The sequence below is a fragment of the Perna viridis genome, chromosome 4 (genome assembly GCF_037379345.1).
Source record: "Perna viridis isolate PV_CMFRI_1.1 ecotype Kerala chromosome 4, ASM3737934v1, whole genome shotgun sequence".
NCBI classification, from domain to species: domain Eukaryota; kingdom Metazoa; phylum Mollusca; class Bivalvia; order Mytilida; family Mytilidae; genus Perna; species Perna viridis.
The window spans coordinates 11,700,033-11,713,025 of NC_142448.1; the positions used below are offsets into that span (position 1 = coordinate 11,700,033).

The 12,993-nt window shown below is 34.4% G+C and overlaps 1 protein-coding gene across 2 annotated transcripts; it reads right to left on the reverse strand.

The window, feature by feature from the left end:
• Positions 1-6,639: 6,639 nt before the first annotated feature.
• LOC148618864 (uncharacterized) lies at positions 6,640-12,758 on the reverse strand. 2 transcript variants are annotated; one of them, XM_088578168.1, is made up of 7 exons: positions 12,661-12,758; positions 12,196-12,255; positions 11,276-11,459; positions 8,973-9,088; positions 8,395-8,531; positions 7,508-7,692; positions 6,640-6,824 (listed from the first exon to the last, which is right to left on the reverse strand). In XM_088578168.1, exons 3-7 carry the CDS (start codon positions 11,438-11,440, stop codon positions 6,744-6,746), a joined length of 684 nt encoding a protein of 227 aa, XP_088434294.1. In that variant the 5' UTR covers positions 11,441-11,459; positions 12,196-12,255; positions 12,661-12,758; the 3' UTR covers positions 6,640-6,743. The 2 variants fall into 2 exon arrangements, with proteins under 2 accessions (XP_088434294.1, XP_088434295.1); XM_088578169.1 differs by lacking the exon at positions 12,196-12,255 and having other exon boundaries at positions 12,661-12,740.
• Between the last annotated feature and the right edge of the window lie 235 nt (positions 12,759-12,993).

Genomic DNA, 12,993 nt, shown 5'->3' on the forward strand with positions numbered 1-12,993 from the left:
AAAGAAAAAAAGGCATATACATAATCTAATACTTCTGTTTCAAACAAATTGTCTGCAAGATATACCTATATTGCTAAATTCAAGAGCCACTGCATATTTGTTGAAGAGAACGTTAAAAAATACAAGTGATCTTAACAAAATGACTGGATCGACGTGATAGACTTACCCTCGACTTGTTCAATTTCTAGAGGTAGTTGAAAGGGAGGCACGAGATTTTGTCGATTTTCTAAAGAGGCAAAATAAGACAATAAGATATATTTATTCTTTTAAATTTTGCATTTTTAGTTCAAGACATCCATAATTGCTATGTATTTTTTAAAGGAAGAAACGTAGTATCTTAAAAATTGTGCCAATAGCCCTTCTGTGATCAAGACATCCAGAATTGCTATATATTTTTAAGGAAGAAACGTAGTAGTTAAAATAAAAATGTGCCAATAAGCCTTTTGTGATAAAATAACTTACCAAGGATGTAAGAATCTTAACCAGAAAAAATGACAAAAGTTATTCATATAGTTGATTTTTCAAACCGTAGTATTTTTTTAAATGTTGTCCTGTTACATATATGTCTTTACAAAGTATATATTTTCAGTTTTGATGTGAGAATGCCAGGTAATTCTGCAATGCACTTTATCTCATCGCTTATCTCGGATAACATTTGATGCTGTGACTGGAATACTAAGTGAACAGTTAAAATCTTATTTAACAAAATTTTTACTTACCATTACAATTGGTTTTTTTTATTGTACACCAACATAGGCACAATTAAAGAGGACACCTGGAATTTTAAGTAGTAGCATAAAGAAAAAACACTTACCAACTTTAATCTAAAAAAGGACGAGCAAAATTTATCCAGTTGTAATATTGGAAAATTTCATCTTTTTTCATTTCTTCTAGATCAATTTGATAGTTAAACAAAGCTTTGCTACTGTCAGTTAACGTAATCAATATCAATAAGGAACCAGGAACCGAAATTTATTATTGACCGCAGGAAATAAAATCACGTAATGTGTGTTGTGTATACATTTCAATAATTAACAATATAAATCTTTAAAAAAAAGTATTCTCAACATCCTCCTTAATGTTTTAGAATTTCACATCCGGAAGCTTTTTAGAGCGAGTTCCAAATCACTGTGTACCAAATATCTTCTGTTCAATGATGGCAATTATCGTTCGAACAACATCATGATTATTGACAATTTTAGAGTAATCAAGGGAACCAATGTTATAGCGGTAATCAAAAGAATGTAATCCAAGGACAAAGACCAGACATGGAAAACAGACATACACAACAAAGAACATAAAGTAACTAAAATCATACATACGAAGTAACAAAAGCAAATGAGCAACTCGGACTCCACTAAAAACTGGGAGCATGGACCAGGTGCACCGGCAGGTTAAGCGTCCTCTGCTTTTCTAAAAACACCCGCCGAGTTGCTCATAAAAAGTCAAGTCCGGGGTAGACAAACGAGTAAAGGAAAACTATGACCCGTTGAATAAATCAGTTTTCATGGTGCTAATGGATGCAGCATAACGATCCACGAGTTCATGATGACGACCATAAAACTTCTGCAGTGATGACTTCAATCTTGTAGCAACATAACCCTGTTCCAGAAGCCTATTTGTTAGAGTTCTAGCGCGATACAAAAAGTCTGCGTAGTTTCGGCAAGTTCTGGCATAACGTATGAGTTGTGATATGAACACTCCATATGCAGGAGCCGAAAGGATGTTGCCACAGATGAAAGGAACGTTGACAATTCTGAATGAAAAGTCATCACGTTTGTCGTAAAGTTTGGTCAATAGTTTTCCTTTACCTTTAGACAATTGTTTGTACATTTAAAGCCACAGACAGTTGTATACACCAAGATGTCATAGAACACACTGATTGTAAGGAACTAATTACTTATTCCTATATTTATGTTTGGAGACAAATTCCATCCTCTAAATTCAGTTTCACAAACATGACACTAATTAACTAGAAAGAAAAAGTGTAATAAAATGAAGACTTGGCAAATGAAAACAGTTGTATTGCTTTTCAGATGGCTAACAGTTTTGCAGTGATGGATTGTTCGTATACGAAGTGCGACGTTGGTGGTACAATAAAAGCAGATGATGATAGAACTGACGTCAGAGGGTTCCACATGTATTAGTCAGAACGGAAAGATGTACATCCTTCTTTCAGAAATCAAGACTACCAAACTGTTTAACAACTGCATGTCAGAAAACTTGATGTCATTGCTAAGGCATGACGAGTAGATCAAATGATTAACATACGCGGGAAGAGAATTTTGTCCATAACCCAATGCATTAACTCTAATGTTTTACGCGATAAACGTGTATTAGGTTTTTTAAGTTAGAGTAAATGATACGAGTTTTTCTTCTATAATCAAACCAAAATGTTTTTCAATGAAAACTTTATAAGAATTACCCGGGAAAACTTTTTTGAAACATTCCAGACTTACAACCAAACTGGTCATAAGGTTCTGCAACTTTCCAGTTGCAAGAAGAATGAGCCTGTTGATGCACCTGGTCCATACTCCCAGTTTTTAGTGGAGTCCGAGTTGCTCATTTGCTTTTGTTACTTCGTATGTATAATTTTAGTTACTTTATGTTCTTTGTTGTGTATGTCTGTTTTCCATGTCTGGTCTTTGTCCCTGGATTACATTCTTTTGATTACCGCTATAACCTTGGTTCCCTTGATTACCCTTTCCACACTTCTTGTTGGAATACGCTCAGAAAAGCTACCGAAGACTTTGGACAGAAATTTAACTTACAGACAATTCAAAGACGCTGGAAAAATAGCTAAATACTACAACTCTGAAGATCATTGCCGGACTGAAGCAAACTGCATGGTCAAAATGCTGGGAAAATAATCGTATTTAGATTACTGAAAGGGTCTTATTACTGAAAATTAAAATAGGGTTATTATATAATCAAATAAGAGAAAAGGATTTATTTAAAATTTGAAATAACCGAAAAGAAGTCCTGAACATTTAATGGCAATAAGTGAAGTAAATCGTTCCTACGGGTATCTCAGTTTTCATATCAGTATGTAGAAGAAAGTTTTAGCTCCAAAATTCTATTTTCGCTCTTACAATTATTTTTTAAACAAATGTTTTTATTCTCTTGATGAAAGTCCACCTATAAGCAATAATTTACTTCTCTGTTGCTGGTATATCGACAGCCACATGGATCGATGATTCAGAGGTATTCATGGTAAATGGACAAACCATGATAAGAGGAGGAAGTATAAGTGTTCAAATTTGTTATCATGTACAGTTTTATCAACACTAAGTACAATGATGAAAAATTAGGACAAATGAAGTAGTTTATCAATAATGTTTATATTACTGGGAATCGACAAACAAAGGAACATGGATTATATAATACCAACTGAAATATAAATAACCTGCCAGGAAATATAATCATTTTTTAATGAAATTTTAAATAGAGGTTACACATGCAATGGAGCTTGTGTTTAATGTGGTACTTCAGTTTTACTGCTTTGTAGCACAGTATAATAGTAAATTTTGGGATTTATACGTCTGTCTGTTCGACAAAACATTGTCGCGACACCTTTGCTCGTCACATAAATTTCGTTTTTATATGACCACAAAAATATGTGCGGTGGTATATTGGTATGGAACTGTCGTCCTCTGTGTCGTCGTCGTCGTCGTTCCTGTCTACGTCGTCTGTAGACACTTGAGATTTAGTTGTGGTTGACCAATTGTTATGAAATTTTGATCTGATATTTAACTACTAAAGGAGGGCTTCTATTTAATTTGGGGTTTCTGTACCCTATCATTATAGAACAAGGAACAAAAAGGGTAAAAATAAATGTTTTATCAAAACCCGTGTGGAATGTTTTTCTTCCTATTTTTTCTTCCCTTCTTTATTTATTTTTTATTTATTTTTTTTGTGTGTGTGTTTCTTATTAATTCTGGTACACAAATGTATAAAGCAGATGTGAAGCGTTTTTGGACCATTTTGAGTAGTAAGGGGTCAAATGGACAATACCCAAATTTTTTTTTTATTTTTGGTCCGATTTGAAAAAAATCTTTAATCGAATGTCTTGTGAAAAAGCCGCCTATATTTTTTTTCATTCAGATTTCAGATATCTCTTATGGTTTTCGAGTTATAAGGGGTCAAAATAACCACAACCCTAAAAAACATCAATTCTTTTAAATTTTTTATCTGATTTTAAAAAAAATTATTTAAAAATTTCAATTTTTGTACAAACCAGTTGCTGTGTCCATAAGCCCCTATGTCTTAGTGTATCAAACATTAATATTGTGTCCACACTTACATCAACTGTTCAGGGATCGACCACTGCAGTCGTATTATGCTTCGCTCTGTTAGCATTGAGGTCTTTATAAAACTATATTACAAGGTTTTTAAACCACAGAAGGAAGGTTTGTATTGGTTCTGTGGGTTATGACCACAACCGTTTTCGAATAGGAGTCCAAAAACGACTAAATCTAACTTATAAGTGCAGTCAAAGCATATGGATGCCTATCTCTTAATTCCATAATATTCTATACTACAAAAATCAGGCTGGGATTAAATTGAATCGTTTATAAATGAGGGATCAAAGGGGAACATCGTTTTCTTGATATCCACCACGTCCGGGTTTCAAAAGAATAGACCCGCAGCAGAGCTAAGCATGTCGTAAAAGCCACTAAATAATGATCAGAACCCTGTCCATGGGCCATAGCATTCTGCTCACATAGCAATTGATTTGTGAACCCCAGGGGGTAGAATAGAGTACCACTGGCATTCTACATGTTGGGGTCGTCAGGCTATAATACTGAAAAACTGACCGCAAACTATAGTGGTGCAACGTGTTTCGAAAGATGCCGCGTTCCTCGCATGTTAAAGAACCCTGCTGTGGTATTCTATTGGATTTGGAACCTTAGCACTCCGCCAGAGGGGGCTATATTCCTTTTTTCTGCGAAGCATTTTTATTTCATATTTTTACTTATCAAATTATGTTTTAAAAGTGTTCAACAGATTATTAGAAATGTAAGTCTTTGAGTGTGGGTGAGAGGCAAAGTGAGGCAACACCCTAAAAATGATTTTTTTTCTAGTCCGATAATGTTTTTTTTCTATTATGTTTTTTTGTTTTTTGTCGTTTTTTTTTTTTTTTTTTTTTTTTTTGTTTGTTTTTTTTTTTCTTTCTTTTTTTTTTATTGATATGCATTTTTCAACATTTCTTATTTCAGGTATCTTTTACAGTTTTCGAGTTATAAACAAAACAGAGAAATCGACTTTCTATTTCTGGTGCGATTTTGAATCTTTATTTTCTATTTTATTTTGGATTCCTTATGAATTTTTCAGTTAGATATGAGAAATCTCTGATTAAGTTTTAGGGATCGAATGTAAAAGTCTTTAATTAATACCATGAATGCAGAACTTTTTCCACCTTTAATTTTTTATTAGATCTAAATCCCTATTTTGTTTTTCAATTAGTATTTAAATATGTCTACTCCGATTTTGAGTGACAAGGGGTCAAAGGGGCAAAAGAATAATCAAGGGAACAAAGATTCTAGAGGTCATCAAAAGAGTGTAATCCATGAACAAAGACCAGACATGGAAAACAGACAAACAAAGAACAAAAAGTAACTAAAACAATACATACAAAGTAACAAAAGCAAATGAGCAACTCGGACTCCACTTAAAACTTGGAGCATGGACCAGGTGCACCGGCAGGGTAAACATCCTCTGCTTTAGAAACAACCGCCGAGTTGCTCATAAAAAGTCAAGTCCGAGGTGCACGAAAGAGGAAAGGAAAACTATGATACATTGATCAAATCAGTTTTCATGGTGCAAATGGGTACACCATAACGATCCTCGATTTCATGATGACAACTATGAAACTTCTATAGTGGTGACTTGTAGCAACATAACTCTTATTGTAAGAAGTCTAACGCGATTCAAAAAGTCTGCGTAGTGACGACAAACTCTGGCATAACGTATGAGTTGTGATATTAAAACTCCATACGCAGTTGCTGAATGGATGTTGCTACGTTATTTTTGAAAGACTATAATTTATCATTTTCTCGTCTGATTTTAATGATTTTTTTTTCAAATTGTTTCCCTTTACAAGGGCTAGAAGAAGTTTAAAAATTTACTCTATCATTTACCGTTAAAAAATAAAGCACTAGCAATACATCTGGTGTTGTAAAAGACTAATCGTGACCTCCTGTTACGCGATACTGAGGGTGAAAAATTCATTAAGTTCTTTCAGTCGATGACTGGGGCATTTTTCTTAGAAATTAACCGTATTATTCTAGTGAAAGTTGATTTATTGGAAATTATATACAACATGTTTGAACAATACACGAAGGTGCACATCTTTGGAAGTAAAAAGGTTGAAAGAATCGGTGAATAACAAAACTGATTCTGATATCGACGATATGTTTGACCAAGACGCACATTTTTTACTTTGTTTCTAGTGGAATAATACTTGCAGTGTAGGCCGATTATTCGGTTAGATGTCATACATACAGCAAACCATGGACAAAAAGAGGGCGAGGTAACCAATTTTTGAATCTAGATATTTTAGTATTAACTTTGGTTAAAGGAACTAACTAAGCCATTGTTATATATAGAACAAGATAACCGATAAATTCACTGGCTAAATTGGTACTAAATAAAAATAAGTTTATTACAAAATATAAAACTTAGTATCAGTCAAAATGGTCGGTCATATTTCAGATCTCTGGAGCTAAACAAAGTTTATATATTCACTTTAAAAGCTTGTTTAGTTCTTCTGCCAAAGGTGAAGCGGAATTAGGATTCTGCCCGGTTACCAATCTCCCATCAACCTGTAAATATTACAAACCATGATAGTTTAGTACCTGTGTATATTCTTGTCTGTATGGCTTGTTGGTTCAAGAGACAGAAAATGTGGTTAGTATATATATATATATATATACACACACACAACGTCTCAGAATGTGACGACTCTATTTGCTACACTGCTCCATCGGATCAAATTGATACAGGGAAGATATATAAACGTATAGAAAGGTCTGAAAAATTCCCAACGATGTTAGAACTGTCAAATTTGCGATGCAATTTTTTTTGTCGTTCCCTCCGCCTAGCCTAGCTGGCCGAGTGGTCTAGGGCGCTGGACTTTATGCAGGCGGTGTTGCCATAGATGTCACAGCAGTACGAGTTCGAGTCCCGCTATATATAGTTTTTAATTTTTCCTATTAATGTGTCAACTTAAATTAGTCCGAAAATCTTTTTTTTTTCTTTTTTTTTTTTTAAAAAGGGTAAAACGAAACCATATTTGAGGTAATTTTTAGCTCATTTCAGTTTTTTTTTGTTTTTTATCAAGAATGGTAACCACTGAACTGAAAAACGGAACTAAACTGATGATCAATTTTTTTTAAAAATGTCGTATCCTAAATCACAGACTTCCAATTCAGTATGTTTGAAAGAGTTTTGGATAATTTTGTAATTATCTTCTAACTATAAAAATATTGGACAATTATAAACTCACCTGAACATTCGCAGCCCACATATCTCCACCTACAAAGTTCCCTCCTAATTCTTTCAGTTTGGTCTCCAATGGAAACGGCATTACAGGAGACAGCTTAACTGCATCCTCTTCTGCATTGGTGAATGCGGTGACTTTTTTACCTTTTATAATGCTTTCACCATTTGATAGAACTATTGGTACAAGGCCTATCAAAATTAAAAGGATAAAAGACAAAATAAATATCAATATAAGGTAAATCTGACCTTTATACGCAAAATCTCACTTAAATCATAATTCTCGAGATGTACATATAGAAAATTTCTCTTATTACCGATGTATAGAAATACTGGAAGTGCATACGAGGAGGGGATGGAACAAGGCTGTGAACATAAAAACGAACAACAGACGAAAATGTGTAACAAAACACACAGAAACTAAAATTTACACACAGAAAATAACAGCACAATCCAAGAAGAGAAAAAAATCGGATATGTTTAAACGCAATAAACGCACGTGGTATAAGGTACCGAATATCTCTATTTGTGAAATTAAGGTTCGACAAATAGACAATAGTTTGAAAATCAGATCCTTCATTCATGACTGTAATATTAATCAATCTTACTTTTGGTGAATTTAAATTCTTGAAATAGACGAGAGAAAGTAACGTAAATATACTCATCAAAACGTCAAACTGTTTGTATTTGGAACTTTCAAAATGCCAGTAATTTCCATAAGAACTAGTATATCAACGCACTGACAATCCCAATCAAACATACTGAACACCGTACATCTGATTAAACCTTTGATAGAGATTGTTTCTACGGAGTCGTGTTAATACAAGTAAACCGAACTTTTTACTAAATCCCTAGAAACTTGGTGAAAACTATCGTTATACGCCTACATCTTACCAATAGGTCCATGGCAGACTGCACCAACAATACCGCCGTTTTCATAAATAGTTGTAGCAAATTTTGCAATCTCCTTATTTTCTGGCAAGTCAAACATTGGGCCGTGACCTCCGGCATAAAATATCGCCTTAAAGTCACTGGAAGTTGAAATGAAGTGTTTCAGCTTACTCAACATCAACATAAAACATTAGTAAGAATCTGAAAATCGGAAAGTTTTATATTTGAATTTTCATTTCTACAGCCATCCTGTTGGGAATATTGAATTAGATATGGAAATTGGAAACCACAATGAAAAAGGTTCAAACCAAGTAGTCAAAGAGAATTTGAAGGAAGCGGGATATAATAAATTTACAGAAGATAATGAAGAAATTACACAATAGAAGTATGTGTAAACGAGTTACTTAAACTCTACATATATATTTATAAGTTTCAATAAGGGTTCATGCCATTTCAATAATTCTTAGATTTTACATCTATTTCATCGACATTTGACATGCAAAAGACGAACGATATTCAATGGTCACCATAGAGAAATACAACAGACCTTGGTAATTGCCTTTTATTTTAAGTAACTGTACCTAGGATTAACTTCTGATGGTTTCTTTGTAGCATTGATCTTTGCCATAACTTCTTTATCGTTCAACAGCTTTTGACTCATTTCGTCGTCTTTGAAAGCTTCCCCACTCCCTGGGTCCTATAAAAAATAAAAGCTTTCATCCAAACTTTTGATTCTCCTTTTTTGGATTGGATGCCTACTGAATACAAAAAAAATGTTCAACACTGTCATTGCACAATGATTCTAAGTTGGTTAAGTGATTGTTTTAGTTAAATGACTAAGATTTAAGGACTCAATGGATCACGATGAAATAACAGTTTGTTTAGTAAAGCTATCACAACAAGGTTGGACTGAGCTATCACTTCGATTTCCCAGGTTCATAAAAGGGATGTGAAACCACAGTAGCCGGTTCCGGTGTTACGAATACATGTCATCGTTATTACAGGATTCGTTTTCTATAACTGTCTTAAAAAGCAAAGTCTTTCTGTCAGTTACAAAGACAGAGGATATTGCAAGCGATCATGATTGGAAAACCAATGAGGTCGTCAGGCCAGCCAACGCTTTCAAACTAAAAACAAATATTTCGATGTCAGAAAATGTCATGTATGATGTTGTTTGCAAACACCGATAAATGGTTTACATGGGCATGAGTTTTTTTAGATTAGGTCACTGCCTTGGAGAACACAACCAATGCGCATCCAATTAAAAAGACTGTCCAGTCTGCAAATCCTTCCGTGAGGTTAAACACAGTGTGTATGACATATGACTGTCCGTCTCGAAACTTGCTAAGGTGAAAACAGCGACAGTTCCTTGAACAGCGAATGTGACGACTCTATTCTCTACACTGCTCCATCCGTACACTGCAACATTAATCCTACGAGGAGGAATCACCCGGCCAGCGAAAGCTATATTTTAATATAGCCTAGCTGGCCGAGTGGTCTATGGCGCTGGACTTAGTGCAGGCGGTGTTGCCATAGATGTCACAGCGGTACGAGTTCGAGTCCCGCGGAGGGAACGAAAAAAATTTGCTTCGCAAATTTGACAGTTCTAACTTCGTTGGGAATTTTTCAGACCCTTCTATAAGTTTACGTTATCTTCCCTGTATCAATATGATCCGATGGAGCAGTGTAGAGAATAGAGTCGACACATTCTGAGACGTTGTATAATATTGATTTGTTGTGACATGCATCATTTATTTGATCCTCTATCCTACATAATAACACCTAGCTGAACTGTCCCGTACTACCATACATCGTGTACTGAGTTACAGCCCTAGATTAATCCTACGAGGAGGAATCACCCGGCCAGCGAAAGCTATATTTTAATATAGCCTAGCTGGCCAAGGTCTATGGCGCTGGACTTAGTGCAGGCGGTGTTGCCATAGATGTCACAGCGGTACGAGTTCGAGTCCCGCGGAGGGAACGAAAAAAATTTGCTTCGCAAATTTGACAGTTCTAACTTCGTTGGGAATTTTTCAGACCCTTCTATAAGTTTACGTTATCTTCCCTGTATCAATATGATCCGATGGAGCAGTGTAGAGAATAGAGTCGACACATTCTGAGACGTTGTATAATATTGATTTGTTGTGACATGCATCATTTATTTGATCCTTTATCCTACATAATAACACCTAGATGAACTGTCCCGTACTACCATACATCGTGTACTGAGTTACAGCCCTAGATTAATCCTTCGAAGAGGAATCACCCGGCCAGCGAAAGCTATATTTTAATATAGCCTAGCTGGCCGAGTGGTCTATGGCGCTGGACTTAGTGCAGGCGGTGTTGCCATAGATGTCACAGCGGTACGAGTTCTTGTCCCGCGGAGGGAACGAAAAAAATTTGCTTCGCAAATTTGACAGTTCTAACATCGTTTGGAATTTTTCAGACCCTTCTATAAGTTTACGTTATCTTCCCTGTATCAATATGATCCGATGGAGCAGTGTAGAGAATAGAGTCGTCACATTCTGAGACGTTGTATACATATTATACATATATATATATATATCTGCAATCATAACATGAAATACGGAAAACTTAAATTTTACAGAATTTTCTGACTCCAAAGGCTATTACTAAGCAAAAAGAATTTTAAAAAATAAGAGGGCCAGAAAAAAATCCAACATCGTGTTAAAGCTATGTACCACTTATCAAATTGATTTTTGCTAACATGACAACAAAAAAATGCGGAAAACTGAGTTTTTGCATGAAATATCTACTAGTAAGTCTACGGGACAAAACTCAGAAAAAAATCAACTGACCGGAATCAAAACTAAATCCAGAACACTAATATTCTAACATGTGCTGATTAAATTTCATAAATTACCATAGGAGATTTTCCACCTTTTGGGCTGACGAATTCTATTGTATGACCGTCTCGTTTTAGTACCCAGTATGGATGAGCAACCTCTGGTAAATACCATCCTGTTTTGTTGCCCGTGTTTCCCAGCTCACTATGACTCGTCAAAACGAACAAAACTTTGACTGGCATTTCTTTATCAAGTGGCTATCTACATAAAATAAAATAGTTATAAATAGGATATTTTTCATAATTTGACACAAGTTTCTAGCTGAATACTGACATAAATACAGAAGCATCAAAATAATAAGACAAATCAGAGAATTTAAACCCAATTATACAAGTGTTCAAATAAAAATAAAACAACAGATACAATCTACTTAAAAAATAAAGACAACAAATAAAATACAGTTACATACAAAAGACATGAATATAAAGAAAACAAAACAGCACCAAAAAAATGCATTAATGAATTCCTACTAAAATGGGAGTGTCATCAGATGCTCAGGAAGGGTAAACATATCCTGCTCCACGAGAGGGTAGTAGTCACATTATAATCAGTAAGTGTTAATTTGTTTGTCAATTCGTTAAATGCATAAAACTGCAGTGATGATATCAACAAAAGCTGAACATACCCATGTCTTGGAAGTTGTATTTCATGGCTTAGAATTACAAAATAAACAACAATATTTCTAAGAACTTTGTTTTTTAGGAAATAAAAAAACAAACGGAATAATTAAACTTTTCTGTGGTGCGATACAATCAAACGACCCATTTACGTAGTAATATAAAGGCCTTTACATTGTCTTACACATGTGTTTCAAACAAATTGGCTGCAAGATATACCTATATTGCTAAATTCATGAGCCATTGCATATTTGTTGAAGAGAACGTTAAAAAATACAAGTGATCTTAACAAAATGACTGGATCGACGTGATAGACTTACCCTCGACTTGTTCAATTTCCAGAGGTAATTGAAAGGGAGGCACGAGATTTTGTCGATTTTCTAAAGAGGCAAAATAAGACAGTAAGATACATTTATTCTTTTAAATTTTGCATTTTTAGTTCAAGACCATAATTGCTATGTATTTTTTAAAGGAAGAAACGTAGTAGCTTAAAAATTGTGCCAATAGCCCTTCTGTGATCAAATGACTAACAAAAATGTATGAATGTTAACCAGAAAAAATTACTATAAAGTTATTCATATATTTGGGTTTCCAGACCGTGGTATTTATTTTAAATGTTGTCCTGGTACATGTATGTACAAAGTATGTCGTTTCAGCTTGGATATGAGGTCTGCAATGCACTTTATCTCATCGCTTACCTCATATAATATTTGATGCAGTGACTGGAATACTACGTAACAGTTAACATTAAAACCTTCTTAATAAAAAAAACAATGTGTACTTACCTTCACAATTTCTACAACTATGTCCTATTCCATGTCCTATTCCATGTCCTACTTCATGCCCTTTAAAACTTCGTATATAGCTAATTCAGGAAAAAAATATCCAATAAAATTCCAAATTTATATATAACTTCGTTTATAGAAGTCCTCGACTTTTCAAAACCACATAACCATATTTGATTGGTTACTTTCAATAAACGGATATCCCCATTTCTAATTATAGCAACATATAAAGTTTTCCAAAAACATTGATTTTGAAATTACTAACAAAGAGAGATAACTCAAACTTATTTCAAGGAACTTACTGTGTTTTATTCAATATCAGTTAATTAAAGT

Coding starts and splice junctions, on each gene's coding strand:
- LOC148618864 (XM_088578168.1), bottom strand. CDS start 11,440: ATGCCAGTCAAAGTTTTGTTCGTTTTGACGAGTCATAGTGAGCTGGGA. Junction 9,089..11,275: donor AAGGTGGAAAATCTCCTATG/GTAATTTATGAA, acceptor TATTTTTTATAG/GACCCAGGGAGTGGGGAAGC. Junction 6,825..7,507: donor TGTGGGCTGCGAATGTTCAG/GTGAGTTTATAA, acceptor TAATATTTACAG/GTTGATGGGAGATTGGTAAC.